The sequence below is a fragment of the Corvus hawaiiensis genome, chromosome 12 (assembly GCF_020740725.1).
Source record: "Corvus hawaiiensis isolate bCorHaw1 chromosome 12, bCorHaw1.pri.cur, whole genome shotgun sequence".
NCBI lineage: Eukaryota > Metazoa > Chordata > Aves > Passeriformes > Corvidae > Corvus > Corvus hawaiiensis.
Window position 1 is genome coordinate 15,257,501 of NC_063224.1, and position 15,795 is coordinate 15,273,295.

Consider the following 15,795-nt stretch of genomic DNA (forward strand, 5'->3'; position numbering starts at 1 on the left):
TGTGTGAAAATGTAACCAAGAAGAAAGGATTTTTTTTTTTTTAATCAAATAATATCTTAGTAGATGAGCAGTGATTCAACATAACTAAAACAAATATTAATTGAAAGGAACCCTAGAACACAAAGGAAGGATGTTGCTGTTTGGTGAACAGCACTCACTGGAGCAGTACTGCAGATGATGGACTATCCAGCAATTATTTCTGGAATCAGTTCTGCTGATCAGCAACACTCATCAGTGTCCTGTCTGGTATCTGAGCTGCCTTTCTGAAGTAGCATCTTCCCATCATTTGTTTTAAATACACAGTTCTACTCTCCTGGAGTTTTACAACAAAAAAAATGGCAGCAATAAGGAGTTACTGTTTGTTTGTCCACCCTTTATTATAATATTTCAGCATCTATCAGCAAGCTCTACTGCCCAGTAGTCAGCAGAATCTCTCTTTTGAAACAAATACCTATGACCCTTATGACTGCGCAGCTCTCTGTGAATTTGTAGCCATAAAAGAACCAGTGCTACTAAAACTGTTGAAATTATTTAAGTTTCATTTGACCAGTTTATGCTGCCATTCACCTTTCCTCAACCCCATGCATGACTTTGTTAGGTTGGCCAGTCCCACTGTAGACAGCTTTCAAATGTAATCGGTTGCAAGCCAGTTTGTTATGTACCAAATTCTGTGTGGGCTTGCCAGGCTATTGGAGGGGCTCCCACTACTGCCATCCTAAAAAAGCATGGAAACGTGTCTCCACAAATGCAGGAGCCTGTATTCTCAGGGTTTAAATCAGTCTGTTCTCTGACATGGTACTTATTGCAGAGCATCTCAGTGTAAACCAGTAATTGACCAAAATTAGAATCTGAAGATTCTCTGACTTGCAGGGGAGGAGTTTGGGTCTAAATCTCTGTATTTATGCATTTGTTCATATTTTGTCAGATTCAGAGATATATTTTGTACATATCATTCATAGGCAGTTTTGTCAGAGAAATTCAAGATGTTGAAAGTTCCCTATTGGTACAAATTTATATGATCTGGTTGCTGTTTTCATCCTATATATTGCAGGAAATTTTACTACTGTTCAGAATAGTGAAAATCTGAAAAAAGCCTGCTCTTCTTCCATAAGATGTGTAATAGTCAAGATGCACTTGTGAAATTTCTATCTCTTAAATATGAAGCATTTCTGTCATCCAGAGGGTCTAGAATGAGTTTTAAATAAATATGCCCACTTTGAAAGATGTTATTGCCAAGTCATTTTCTATAAAGACAATGTTACTTTGTAAGAGTAAGGTTTCCCCTACTCTTTCCCAGTAAAGATCTTCTTTCCTGCATATCTGACTTCTCTGAGATAAGATTTCCTTGTGTCAGCATTTAATGTCACATGAGCATTAACAGCCTGGGAATTTCATGTTGGTTGATGGTTACAGAGTGGTCAGTGCTCCAGAAGGTGCTGATCAAAAATGATGAAAAACACGGGAAAGGCATTCAAAGTGATGGGAACCAAACACTCAGCAGAGCAGAGACTTAAAGGCTGTGCTGTGTTAGGAAGCCATTAAGTACCTGCTGCTGCTTTGGGATGTGTGGGGGAACAGATTCATCTCCAGAAATAAGGAGGTTTCACCACAGAATTACTCTTTCCTTTCTGTCTGCTCCAAGATTCAAGAAATTCTTTGAAACTGTGGAAGAGAAGGCTGTGATCCAGATCAGAAGGGTTGACTCTATTAGCTTTTTTCTTTCTTATTCTTGGTGTTATCCTTGGCTGCTTACTGCTAAGAATTTTATTTTACAGAAAGTGAGCCTGTGAATTCATATTTAAGATAGTGCTATATGCCTTTGGCTGTCTTCAAGAGAGTACGTCAGTACCAAATGCACTTGACTGATCCCAAGTATCTGTATGCATTTGCAATAGCATGTTACAAACTCAGTCCTGGGATGGATTTCAGTGCATCTTTATCTGCAGATTTTTGCTGCCAGATGTGTTTCCTGTACCTCACTATAGACTTCTTGATATATGGGGCCATCAATCTGATGACGACCTGAATATTTCCAGAGTGTTTTACAGCATTTCTGTTTTCCAAGATGGTCGATAGTTTAAGTCTGGCCCTCACAGGCATGGCAGAGGAGCTCATGAGAACATTTTGGCTGAATTTCTGATGATGTTCATGAGGTAGAGGAGCAGCAGCTGCTGTACTAGTAACAGAAAGAGAGAAAGACTAATTCCAGGGCAAGGCAGCTTTCAAAGGCAAGTGAGCATCATGTGACTGTATGTGTATAATTTAAAAGAAAAAGAAAAAAGCTAGAACTTCAGCACAGCCTGTCTCTTCAGTATATGAGAAGTGAAGCAAATGAATACGGCCTTGAATACACTTTTTAATTTTTCAGCACTGTATTTTGCCAACTTTAGTTCACTCTGTTGACTGTTCAGTCAGACCGTTTTTAAATTAAAAAGGAATACATGGTTGAATTATTTATTAAACAAAAGGTGCTTCCGTGCATGCAGACTACCTGGGTTTTGAATTTCTTTTGCTGTTGGAATTTGAAGAAAGTGCATTGCTAATAAGTTAAGAGATAGAACAACTCTTCTTCTTCTAAAATAAGTCTTTCTCTGTGTCTGAGGCAGACAGTAAGATAACTTGTGTCTGTCCAGCCAGAGAAGAATGCCTGATCTTCATTCAGATGTCTAATTTTGACCTTAGTGTGAAGTTGTTTCCTCAGGTTGCTAGGCTCCATAGAGACTGAATTTCTGGTAGGGAAATGTGTTTCCAAATCAAGCCAGTCTGGATCATCTCCTAATTTTATAGGCGCTCCTGATGGGTTAAAATATGTATTTATTGGTGGATTAATGTGGAGGAACTGTAAGTAAGTGGAAGAAGGCTCACAAAAACTTTGTACGTTGTTACCATCAGCCTGTATGTCCCTGGAGGTTACCAGTTCACCTTGGGGTGATAAGGATCTTGTACAGTGACTTTGCTTTGCTCAGTCCCCATCACCGCCTCTGTGTTGGTGTTCCAGGTTGGTGCACAGCCAGTGTTTCTTGTATTGTGGCCTCTGAGTGCCTGATCTTTTCTTGTCCACTTCTCCAGAAGTAAACAATCACCAGCTTTTGGACTAGACTTTCTGGACTTCAAATTCCTTTGGCTGATGACTGCAGGGAGAACATTCAGGCTGGGAAACTCAGAAGGGTGTTCCATCAGTCGTGGGACTGTGGTCTCCATAGTTTGCTTAAAAAGGAGTGGGCTGTTTTAGCTGGTATTGGAAAGGAATTAACATGCTGAATCTGAGGGAACAGCTGTCCAAGAGGTTGGTATTTCTCATCACTGATGTGGGACTTGATCACCACCTAGGACCCTAGTGAGCTGCACTGCGAAAGGCTGGTCATGGCAGCAAAGAGGCTTTAGAGAAAGGTTGATGAGACCTGCCAGGACTCTGAAGAGCTCCCAGTCACCCCAGTGTGTGGGGAGGGTGGTTGTGAACCCGGAGATTTTCTGTGGAAGGAAAGCAGTGAGCAGTAGCGAGTGGCTGGGCACACCCTGGCTTTGATAGCTACAGATGGAGACCTAAAAGATTGCAGGGCCACAGTCCAACACCAGCACATGTAAAATAAGGCTCAGGATTTAGATAACTCTGTTCCAGCATACTGACGTGCGTGGCCACAGTCCAACTCCAACACATGCAAAATTAGTTTCAGGATCATTCCAGCATACTGAAGCCTATGCCTAAACCAGTTATTGCCACAAGCTCAGCTAAATCAGAGGACAGCATTCAAAATAGTATTTTTTTCTTTTTTTTTTTTTTTAACCAGAGTAGTTCAGATGAAAAAAATTTATATTTTCATAGTAGAAAAGGAAAACTGGATTATTGATATATCAGCTCCATAGGCAGCATTTCAGAATTTTTATAGCCCACAAATAGCACGCTATGGTATCCGTGTACATTAAGGCTATTTTACAAAACATGGATATGAGTTGACTTAGTAATGTACTTTTTGAGATACATTAGTATAAAACAATTAATGAGTCCATTCAGATAATATCATGTTCTCAGTATTCTCACAGTACACTGTTAAAGCAATGAGGAAAAAACTTATACCAAAGAGTTAAAGGATTCTTTCTCAAGATTCAATGTAATGAATTTAATCAATATTTTTCCATTACAGCAAAACTCATGTATTTAACATATTTTATTTATAGAAAAAGGGTGCTAGTAAAGTAGATTCAGCAGTTTAGAGTTGCTTGTAAGTATTTCTTCAAATACAGCTCTTTTCTTTTTTTGTGAGATAGATAAACAAGTTGGAATTTATACTCAAGTGGCTTGTACCAAAGAAGTTAAATGGGAGAAAAATTATTTACAAAAGTATTTGTATTAGCTCAAAGGGGTCATTTAGTTTGAAAGGAGCACTGGAAAGTTAAAAGTAAGAAAATACAGATACTGGAAAAGTCTCTCATATCGTAGTCCAAATGTTGTAACAAACACCATGACATTATTCACTCTTTAGAGACTCTGTCAGCACCTCTCTAATCAGTAATCTGTAAACGGAATGAGAGTCTTTAATTCTTTCTCATTTTGTTGAGGGGGAAATCAGTAATTTAGCTACCTGTACAGTTCTTTTTACATGCCTGATTCTTTTGTTTTTTGGTTGTTTTTTTTTCTTGCGTCTACAGAAAGAATTCTTGTGACATTTTAAATAATTTATGCTTTTCTTTTGTAGAATGAATTTTTATAAAATCTGATGACCTGCTACTGGCACTTTTGTGCTGATTTTTCCACTCTGTGATAAGATAATAATAATGAAAAAGGGTTTTCTTAAACAATAGTATGCAAGAACTTACCCCATGATACCTGATGCCCTGAGAGCTACTTATAATGAAGGCAGATCTGTGGTTCTCATTTGAAAAAAATATTTGTTTTTTTGATTTTTTTAAACCCAGCAACTGAGGTTGAAACTTGGCAAGTATAATTAATAAATATTTCTACATATTATACAAGCACTCAAAAGATTTTAAAAAATATTAATGGATTTAGAAAACTACATGGAGATGGGTGTTAATTTGTAGTTTTTAGAGTCTCAGGGGCTGCATTATTGGGCACATGAGAAGAACCTAGAGAAAACAGATTCAACAGAGCTCTGTTCCACCCAGGTTCGTCATCTTTCCTGTGGTTTGCTGACACCATCTTGGGTTTGCTTCATAGTGTAGCCTGTACACTGTGCCAAGTGGTTCTGTTTGTCCCACATGTGTTTTAGGAGCAAGACAGAGGTTATGGTGAAGCACACCTTACCGCTCTGGTTTGTAGGGTTGTAGAGTTGCTAACGTGGAAGAAACAGGGTAGGTATGGAAGCAAGAAGAAGGTAATCTATTCATTCACAGAAGTCCAGTTAATGGTTATTTTAGTTGATTAGCTAGCAACTTCATTTTCTCCCTCATGAAATTGCCTCCACAGATCCTTACTTCTGGAGCTTAATCAGCAGTAGCAATCCATCCCAGGAGTGGGAGATCAGGAGTACTTAATTAAAGAGGGACTGTAAGGCAACTCTCCCAAATTGGATATCTGATCTAGCCTTGGCATCAGGAGAGCAATGCTAGGTAAAAGTGTTTATCAAGCTCCACGTAGCCACTCTGCAAATCTCAGAGATGGGAATATGATGCAGACAGCTTGTAGAAGCTGCTATAACCTGAGTAGTATGGGTTTTAAGGCCATCTGGTACCTGAACACCTGCCTACAAATAACACATACAAATCCAAAAGATGGTCCAGTTGGATAGCCTCTCTGCTTAGATTCCCCACTGGAATTTTGTCCAAAAGCAGTATACAATCTGTATGAAGTTTGGAAAGACTTTGTTCTCTCTGGTCAGTAATCATGTGCCCATTTCAAATTTAGGTGACAGGATCAAAGCTAATCCAGATGAGTCAAGGGTTTGGGTAAGAAAACTGCTGAAAATCACAGGCTGCTGTGCACACTAAAACTCCAGAATATTCTAAGATTGTTTTAAGAAAGGGAGGGGAAAATCATATAAAGTATGTCATATGAAAGGTTTGGGAAATAACCTTGCTATCAGAACTATAATTGGACACCAAAGGAAATTTTGAGGATAGATGGCAAAGACCATTGGCAAAATAGCAAGGAAAGATCCATGAATATGTATTTAAAGCCCAGCTTTGCAGGTCCAAAAGGTAAGTATCTGCTTTGCTTGTGAAGACAAACGTTATGGACAGAGGAGCACAATAGGGTGTCCTGGCAGCCCAGATGTGCTCTTCTGAAGAAAGCAAAAACTAGCACAAGCTAGATAAATGACATTCTGATAAACGGCAAAGCACATTCACTTCTAAGGCCACTGCTTTTCCTGTGGAGAGATTACACAAGTCTAGTGGAATTTCGTGAACCTCATCTAGCAAACTAGGTGATTTGGGATCAGAAGTGCTTTCATCTATACAGTCAAATTAAGGAAGTGGGATTTCAAAGTCATGATTCTGGAGTGGCAGATCTGAAAAACCAGTGAAAGGGTTGGATGGTGGAAGAGTTTTGCATGTGTTAAGAGCTTCAGAAAGAAGTTTGGCATTCTGTGATTTTGAAACAAACTGCCAAAAATGGTGTTAGGGGCAATAATGTAGTGGGGAACAGTGTAGTGATCCATGGTCACTTGTCTCTAGCTCTGCTCTCATTAGGTAGCTAGAGGTTCCAGGAGCTAGTAGTGACATCAAAAAAGTGAAAACTCTTTAACCAAAAACAAGCACTCCATGACTAAGCTCTGTGTATTTCTGATGTTCATTGAACTCATTGAAGGACTGTGCACAGATCTGACTGCATAAATTTTGCAAATTATACCTTTTAATTACACTGTTTGTGCATGTGCATGGGATTTTTATAATGGCCTTAAGAGTTGGAAGCACTGGATGAAGAAGTTTGATATGCCTGCATGTGCATATATTTAAAAGAAAAAACCTTTTTCAGCACTCTTTTCAGTTTTATTTTGATTCAATTTTATCAAAACTAATATTTTAATAATATGACGAAGTCCAAATGTAAGTGTTGAGGTTACACTGAGCTCAGTAGGGCTGGAGAGGTGTACAGTAGTGAGATTAAAGTTTGAACCTTACTTTCTTCTCATGCTGAGCTAAGAATATGTGTGATGGTTTGCAGGATAATGATATTTAACTGTAATCTTCTTGGGGCATGAATGGCATTCCATTGATTTTCTACAATTGAACTTGGTATTGCTGATTAATAAAACAATAAATACAGAAAATGAACTATTTTGTGTTTTATTAACAATTTGCATTTCTTATAGTGTTTCATTTTCAATAAGTATAAAATCATACCCTCAAATGGTAAGATGTAATTGCTGATCATGTATCTCTTTGTTCCAGACACTTTTATAAAAGTGTATGTATTATGTATGATGTGACCTTCAAATGTCATGAATGCGTTGTGCAATAAACTGTCAATATTTGTGGCTATAAGGTACTAGATGACTTTTACAATAATTGGAACAGCTTTATTAAAAGCTTGGATCACTCAGCTGGTTAAAGAGAAAGACACAGGCCAATGTTCATCTGGGAGTTTCTTTCTGCCAACTGTTAAATGAAAGATATTGTAAGGTGCTTAAGATGTCTTCTTAAAAAAAAAAAACCAAAACAAACCAAAAACAACAAACCAGTTAAAAAGGTCTCACACAAAAAATATTATCTCAAAAAATATTATTTTTCCACCATGCTCAATTTTCGGTCAAAACTGAGCTCTGTCAGCTCAGTTTACAATGGCAAGTAAACAACACCATGTTTTAAGTGCTAAATCTGAGTTTCTATGTCTTTTGGTCACACGGTTCTTCAAAGAAATGAAGCAGCTAAAATGATGTACTCAGAAACTGTGTTTGATCTCTGATTATCTTAAAAGGTTTTAAAATTATAGAAAAATTTGAAAAGTAAGACTGCTAAGAACTCCAAAAAAAAATCCTCTGTAGGGAATTTGATTGAAATGAAAAGAAGAGGATAAGAAACATTTTGTGATTAACAAAATCTTAATTTTGTTTAAGTGTTCTATTAATGTCTCTCTGTGTTGTATATACAGACTCTTGAATGTGTCTCAGAGTACCACGATGAAAAGCATTAAGTTATAACCAGCACTGCATACATACAGTATTGCCATGCAAAGTGTTTTGAACCCATGGGGTGTGAAAATCACCAATCTTCAAGTATGTTGTGTTCCAGGAGTGGACTCAAGGTGTGTGTGCAGCCACCACATCACCAGTTACTAAGAAGTTGCTGAGAATATTTTGGCTCCCTTCCTACTGAGCTCGAAATAACACCCAGCTACTTCCCTGCAGCCTGAGGAGTTGGCTGTGACTGCCATTTGCCCACTTCTCAAGCAGCAAGTCTTGCCACACAAATGGTTCTGGGCATCTTACTTCAGTTTGATTTAGACTGTACTTTAAGTTGAACTCTGCCAGTGACTATTTGTTAGCAGAGGCAGGGCAGTTTGTGCCTGTTTGTCTGTGTGGTTCTGAGGGCTAAGAGGGAATTTTCATGTCAGATGTGGTATCTTTCTATTTACCAGTGGAACCTTTGTATAATTTTTATTTCTAATAATACAAACAATGTGAATGCTGCTTTCTCACTAGTAGGCCTGCTTTCCAATTCTCTTCTAAAATAGCTCTGTGTTTAAACAAATTCTCTGCCAATCCATAGTAACAGTTTAAGATTACCATATATGGTCATTATAAAACCTAAATCCTTGATGAAACAATAGAGACAGCAAGTTGTTCCTGACCTAAGACATTAGTAACTCTTTCTGGAGGCCTAAAATATAACTGTAATATTTAGTAATATTAGAAACCTTCATTTTAAGCCATGAACTTCACTAGTAAAAAGTGTAGTGACATCCATTAATAGGGTTCTAATTTCAAGTTGTGAGCACAGGGCCAAATTCTGTTCTCATTTACATCGGGTGATACTAATTGAAGCTACTTCAGGTAGCAAGAAAAATATGATTAATTATATCCCTAATTATGTCCCTATTTTCCACTACTTTCAGTATTATTAAAGCTTTCTCTTAGGAATAGGCAAGAAAGGTAAAGCATGTTTTCCCAGAAACGTGGCATATCCTGTGCTGCTTCGCAGGGAATGAGGTGGTTGAGTCCAGGCATACTTGCACAAAGGTGACAGCAGTGACAGGTTTAACACACTGAATATATTCTAACTCCTTTCTTGACATTAGATTTCCTGCCACAGAATGGGCTAATCTGGGTGGTTTATAGGTAATCAAAAATACCTGTGGTCACTACCACTTCTCAATGCACCATGTTTCATTAACTTTTATGGGCCGTTCTGAAGAACTGCAGATATTTTGAATTTCGGAAATATACGAAAACCTGGGATTGTGTGTGGCTTTAAAGGCTTCTTTAAAGGCCACATTTTCAAAGGGTTCTTTAACAGTGTCGAAAATTGTGCAAGAGCAAACACATACTTGTAAGTCTGATTACCTATTTTGTGAGTTGATTACCTTTTCCATGTGATTGCCTGTTTTTGGCTAATTTGGCAAACCTTGTGTCGACAAATTCCAACTGACTTCACTGATGATTTAGTCTTCCTGAGGGCTGCAATTTAGCTCCTTTGAACATGAAAGCACCTCTTTGTGAATCCCTGCACTTTCCCATACACACAGCAAATAAATACTCTGGTGAAATTTATGGAACATGTATGTAGATGTTCCTTTCAGAATTTGGCTGCTAACATGACTGAAGTCAGTTCAGCTGCCTAAACAAGTGAAAACGGTTTTCTAATCATGTTTGTAGGCTCATCCCAGACAGGTGGACCAGTCATACAGAACATATATGGAAATGTTGAAGAATTTTTTTTCCTTTTGCTCTTCATATGACTGCCTAGATAGCTTCTGCTTTGAGTACACAGATTCACTGTCCACCTGAGCTTGTCTTCTCTTTTCTGGCAATATCCACTGAAGTTGGCATTTCTCCCCTGTGACATCTGTATCTGTGTGCTGAGGGCACTGCTGCCTGTGGCCATGGCTCATTTCTGGGTAGACCATTTCTGATAACCAGTGGTAAGATATCGACTGTAAAAAAGGATTCACTGGTGTCTTTCTCACTTTCTTTTAACCTTCTACTGTAAAAGTGCTCCTGGCTCCAAAACTGTTTGTTGGTATTATCTGTTTCTGTGGAAACTTCCTTTTTGCCTGTGGCAGTGATGTGGAACCAACCTGATCACCCTGCTAGATGAGGAGTGGTGGCTTTTAGGCCCTCCTCTCCTGAGAACTGGGCATCTGTCTGAAAAAGGGCAATCCCTCAAATACTGATCTTATGGATTGGTTAATTTTTATTTCAGTCAGCATGGCAAACAGATTTTCTCACATTTTGGCCAGATTGGCTCTTTGGTTATGCAGTTAATTGCCACCTTCTGATATGGATGTTGTAGTGAACTTTCTTTCCTTGCGTTTGGCCCATGAGAACATGCGCACAGTCAGTTATTAAGTGCAGCTGAGGCATGGCTTGAAAGAGATGTCCCCATCATACCTCTCCAGAAGCTGCTTTGTGTCTGAGTTCCTCCGTGTCCTGTGTCAGGGAGCACTATCTGCCTGCCCAGCAGGTACAGCACACGGAGCAGCGGGGGACTCACAGCTGTTCCTTGCCCTTAGACTGGCACAAAGACCAGTTTCATATACAGAACTGAATGTTGCTTTTTCCATTTCTGTCCCTGGCTTTTGCTGTGAACAGACACTTTTAAAGTGAAAGGAAAGCTCAGCAAGAGTGAGTTGAGAGGCAAGGCTCAGAAGTCTTACATCTAGTATGTACATCTACATCATAATTTATTCTCTTATTTCCTGCACTTGAATCAGGAAAGGTTGGGATGGGCAGGAAGATATTCAGGATGCTGACCTGCTTATAATGGAAGTGGATAGTAAAAAAAGCAGTGCAATCCCACGTGCATCAAGTGCACATCATATAGACGACATAACTCAGGGAACCGCAATGGCTGTAAGATAAGTAACTGTTCTCTTTCCTTCCTGATCTTTTATCCTCAGAATTGAGAAGCTCCCAAAACCATAGCTCAAATCCTGAGTAAATCATCAGTTAATTTGTGGAGGCCAATCCTAGTTCTGCAGATCTGTAAAACTACTTTTTGCTACATTTTTTGCACACTTTAACAGAGCTGAGAGTTTCTGCTTGTGAAGGGGCTTTCAATAACAGGAGAAGGGGACATCAGAGGTGTAGAATACATGATTATTTGTAGAGCTGAGGATTTCCATTCCCCACATATTGTGATGTTGGCATAGTCCTGTATTCACCAGTTGCTTCTTAACTTTTTTCTTGCTGGTCTCTTATTTTTTCATCCTTCATTTTCCACAGATCACTTTTGAGAGACTCAGTAGCAGAGAGACTTGGTAGCAGTCAGTGAGACTTAAACACATTTTAAAGCTGAGCACATTTTAAACTTAAGTGCCTTGATAAAGAGGTACAATGTGCCCAAGTGGGGCCCTAATAAGAAGCTGGGTTAGCATTTGGTGGGGAGAGTCGGCAGCCTTGAACATATCTTTTCATTGTTTGAAATAAAAGAACTTAGATGTAAAGCTGCTCATTCAGGTAGTGATGGCCTCCAGCGCTTCGGTGGGCTTTGTAGGCAGAGGAATTCAAAAGAAAACCCCTCAGCCCAGCTTTAAAGTCTTAGGAACGCTTTCACTGTGGGAAGAAAAATTCTTCAAGGTAAGGCCCCTGTTGGAGTAAAGCCTTTGGAGCTATCTACTGTATGTCTACTTAAATCTAAAAGAGAACTCTTCAGACCACCCACGTCTTTCTTTGCTTCATTGTTGTTTTCAGTTTGCTTTTTCAGAGGGATTAGTGCTAGGGTAAACTCCATCATCTTGGTCCCTTGAAAAAGTTCAATTTTGTGTAAAGTGAAAATTAGACTCTTAAATCTGCAAAGAGAGCTGTTCATCTTACAAATTTATTCTTTTTTATTGGGCCACACATACTCTAGATAGAAAGATAAAAGGCAAATGGATAACAGGCCATCATTTAGAGTGACATATAGCAAAACATAACTAGTAGACTTATTCAGTAAATTCCTCCTGAGTGGCTTGTTAACTTTATCTATATATTTATCTATAATGCTCATATAGTATTTATTGAAAACCAAAATAAAATCCTGCAGTTTATCATCATGCATTCTGTGTTTTGCACTTCAGAAAAATCTTTTTGCACTCAGGAATTCATTTTTGTTCCCAAAGCAGCTTAAGCCATAATTATATACAACTTTTGAGGAGTAAAAACAGAAAATCTAAACTCTTTAGGGGTATTGGAATTATAGACTAACACCTATGTATGTTTTCCTGGACTCACAAAGACAAAATAAACTCCTGTAGTATGGAACTTTATGTACTTGGAGATAATTCAAAATGACATTTACTAGCTTTCTAACTTAAATATTATGCTTAACTTGCAGTCTAAGAACAGTCAGAAAATGTTAAACAAGAATGTGATGTGAAGCTATCAGATTTGCCTTTTGAAAAGTAGTAATAGCTTGATTTCATACATGACTGAGATAAGCATTTATATATATATATATACACATATATATATATATTTTAATAGTTCTATCATCCCCTTCTTTCAGCTTTAAGCAAAAAAATTTAGAGGAACTATTTCATAATACGTACTGAAATGCTTGTTAGTGTTACCTTTTCCAGAAATGTGGTATTTGGGTCTCTGCTACTGTGAGAATAGATTTTATTAGAGCCAAATGTTTAAGTCTTTCTTATGTCCCATTACTTCCATTTAAAAGGCAATGCTGTGTAAACTGCACTATGTTTCCTGACAGCTTTAGTTACATATCAAATGGGTAAAGACAGAACATTTTTAGTCAGTAGTTTATGGTTGAAATAATCAAGACTCTGCATGCAGGTTTTAACTCTGTGCTCCCCACCTGGATCTAACCCAGATAGCTCAGTTCTGCATGGGGTGTGATGCTGTGCCCATGTGTCCTGCTCCCGATGTGCCAGCAGTGTCAATCCGGGTCACAGTTTCAACATTTGCCATGGTTTTTCATGAAATCATCAACTGGTGCTTATATGTGATGTTACATGACCCTCTATGTAAGGGATGATGGATGAGTCTTGTGTGGTTTGAATAATGACATTTTTTTTAAATGCCCTACATTTTTTGCAATTTTTATGTCAGTCTTTTGTAAGTTATTTTGTTCTTTGCCTGCTTGGATAAAAGCAGCTCACTCAAGATGACTGAAATGAATGTTTCTTTATATCAGGAGAGAGAAGTGGTGTCCTGGAGTCTCACCCATTGTGTTATGATGCAAAGGATAAGTGTAGCTGTGAACACTGAAGGAGAAAACACAGGAGCAGCGGGTGAGAGGGAGATGGAATTCCCCCTCATCTGACCAATTTTTTTCATTGTTTTTCACATGATTAGGTCACTCTCTAGTTTGCCTGTTGTAATTCCAATGCTGAAATGTTGCAGAGGAAGCTGGTTAGCTTTGTGTGTAGACATTGCCGCTGCTGTTGGACCCCCCCGTCACTGCAATTCTGTTGTTTTAGGAGGTTTTAATACACCGGTGCAAACTTTTTGCCTCTAAAAGCCTACAGGTTTTCACAATACTTATAAATTAAATAGATTCAACAAAACAACCATCTCAAACTTTTGGGGAAAAAATTAATAGGGACTAAGCAAAAGAAGAAATCAAACCAGCTGCTGACACAGCTGTTTCTTTTCTTGTATAATTCAGTATATAAAGGTACCATATGCTGCTTAAAATGATGATAGGAAAGATGAAATAATTTAAGACAATAACAAGAAAATACATGAATTGTCAGCATTCTGTCAGATTTCAAGAATGAAATAGACAGGTGTAGTATTGACATGTTTAACTTTGTGTTGTGTTAGCAGTTTTAGTGAGAACAACTTCTGACGTGCTGAAGTGATGTGAGAACATTTCTGTGTTGCAGACATTGGAGAAGAAGCTGGGAGATCTGTAGGAGTCCAGCAGCCAGCTTTACTGAGAGACAGGAGCCTTGGTTCTGCCATGAAAGACTGTCCATATTGTGGAAAAACTTTCAGAACATCCCACCACTTAAAGGTCCACTTGAGAATACACACAGGTGAGAGGAACAAGTGAGCGGAGCACTGTCGGCATGAGCCGTGTGTGTGTGGGGGTTAACATAATGTGTGTCTAGGAGCCTTAATTCCCACTGTAGATTTGGACTTATTAGTTGGAGAAAGTCTTTTGAGAAAGATGTATGACAGTCTTAAATAAAAGCACAAGGAATGTGTTGTTGGATAAAGACCACTTTAATAGAATCATCTTTTCCCAGTTGAGGTTATTTCTGTCTCCTTCCCTGCTTCATCACTGTTTCCTTCAATTACCCTTGTCCTTCAATAGGCATAAGCCTATTGGTTTCAGACTTAGTTATACTAACTGCTTCAAAGGCCTTTCTTAGCATCTGCTTAGGGATTCTGTATGTTTTTCTCAGTTACTATTTTTGTTCCATTTAGCATGCTCATTTTTAACCTCTCGCTGTTCATATGAATGCATCAGCTTCATGGATCTGCTTTTTTTCTCCCCACTAGAACTCACGCGACTTAGTACTTGTAAGTAATAACACTTACCATGCTTTGCACCATGGTAAAATTTCCCATATTTTATTTCAGTAACAATCACAGCATTTTACCCTACAGAGATTTGCTACTGGTCTGGATACTCACTTTGTTTTGGTATGTCTCTCACTGGGAGGACTGCTCTCAATCCTAGTTATTTCTAGCCACTTCACTTAAATTATAATATTTTGTTTGCTTGAGAGTACATATGTGCATGTCAAGGTTCATGTAGAGACACAGTATGTGTTTAAGAAGACTTTATCCATAATTAAATTCTGACATAAAATGTTGTAATCCCCAGGTCCTGTTAACATCATTTGAAATTCTGTATATGGTCAATAGGATCCTGTTTTTTCCCAGAGTTAATTGTCATGGTAGGCTTTGGGAGAGTATTTAAAACTGGAGATTTGGGATACTTCTTTTTGGAAACAGACATAATGAGCCCCTTAATTGTGGAGTCATTTTCTTTTTCAACTATTTTAATTGAATTTCAGAATTTTATTACTACTTTCCTAATAGAAAGGTAAAATAATTGCATGAAGAAATACGTTCCAGTTATACCTCCTACTTGAAAAACTTCACTTTTCATTTTTATTTGACTGAAGTACCAGATAAGCAATGGTTTCCTCCCTTCCCAAAATCAGCAGTCATGTTTCTCCTATGTGCTTGCACAGATCGAGTACTTAATGTTTGGTTTGTGAATGTGAGGCCTGATTTTGAAAAATTGAAAATTAAAATTATTTAAAGGAAAAAATATCATTGTTGAAATGGGAAAGTTTGTTCACTGTATTTTTTGTTCTCCTTTCTTTGCGTTGTGGAGTAGGAGTATACCACACTGAAATTTAAAATTTGGCAGCCTAATGTAGTTTGTCTGATTGGATTGCAAACCATTTAGGGCAGGAGTATTCTTCTCTGTGTGTTAAACTTTCGGGGGAGGAAAAAAAAGAAGAAACCCAGTGAAAACCCAATTTGTGTGCTCTCTAATGCAGTAAAAGTAAAGAAATGGTAGTTATTTTATTGGAAAATAATCTTGTAACTATGGAGTTTAAAGAGTTTGACGTTTTTAGTATTTGAAAGGCAAAGAAAAATTCTTTATAATAAGATGAGGTTACCCATCTCTGCATTTTGTTTTATTATATAGTGATCACTTTGTTCTTATGTTAAACATGGCAGTGATTACATATTTGGTATTTGTGCC

At 38.0% G+C, this 15,795-nt stretch overlaps 1 protein-coding gene across 12 annotated transcripts in view; it reads left to right on the forward strand.

Moving 5' to 3' along the window:
* The window catches only part of ZNF536 (zinc finger protein 536), a 344,571-nt gene that overhangs the window by 200,013 nt on the left and 128,763 nt on the right, over positions 1-15,795 (forward strand). For all 12 annotated transcript variants that reach the window (XM_048316550.1, XM_048316551.1, XM_048316547.1 and 9 more), the window contains one exon: positions 13,949-14,101. In XM_048316550.1, coding sequence (XP_048172507.1) covers positions 13,949-14,101 — 153 coding nt within the window. The remainder of the gene's footprint in view (positions 1-13,948; positions 14,102-15,795) is intronic.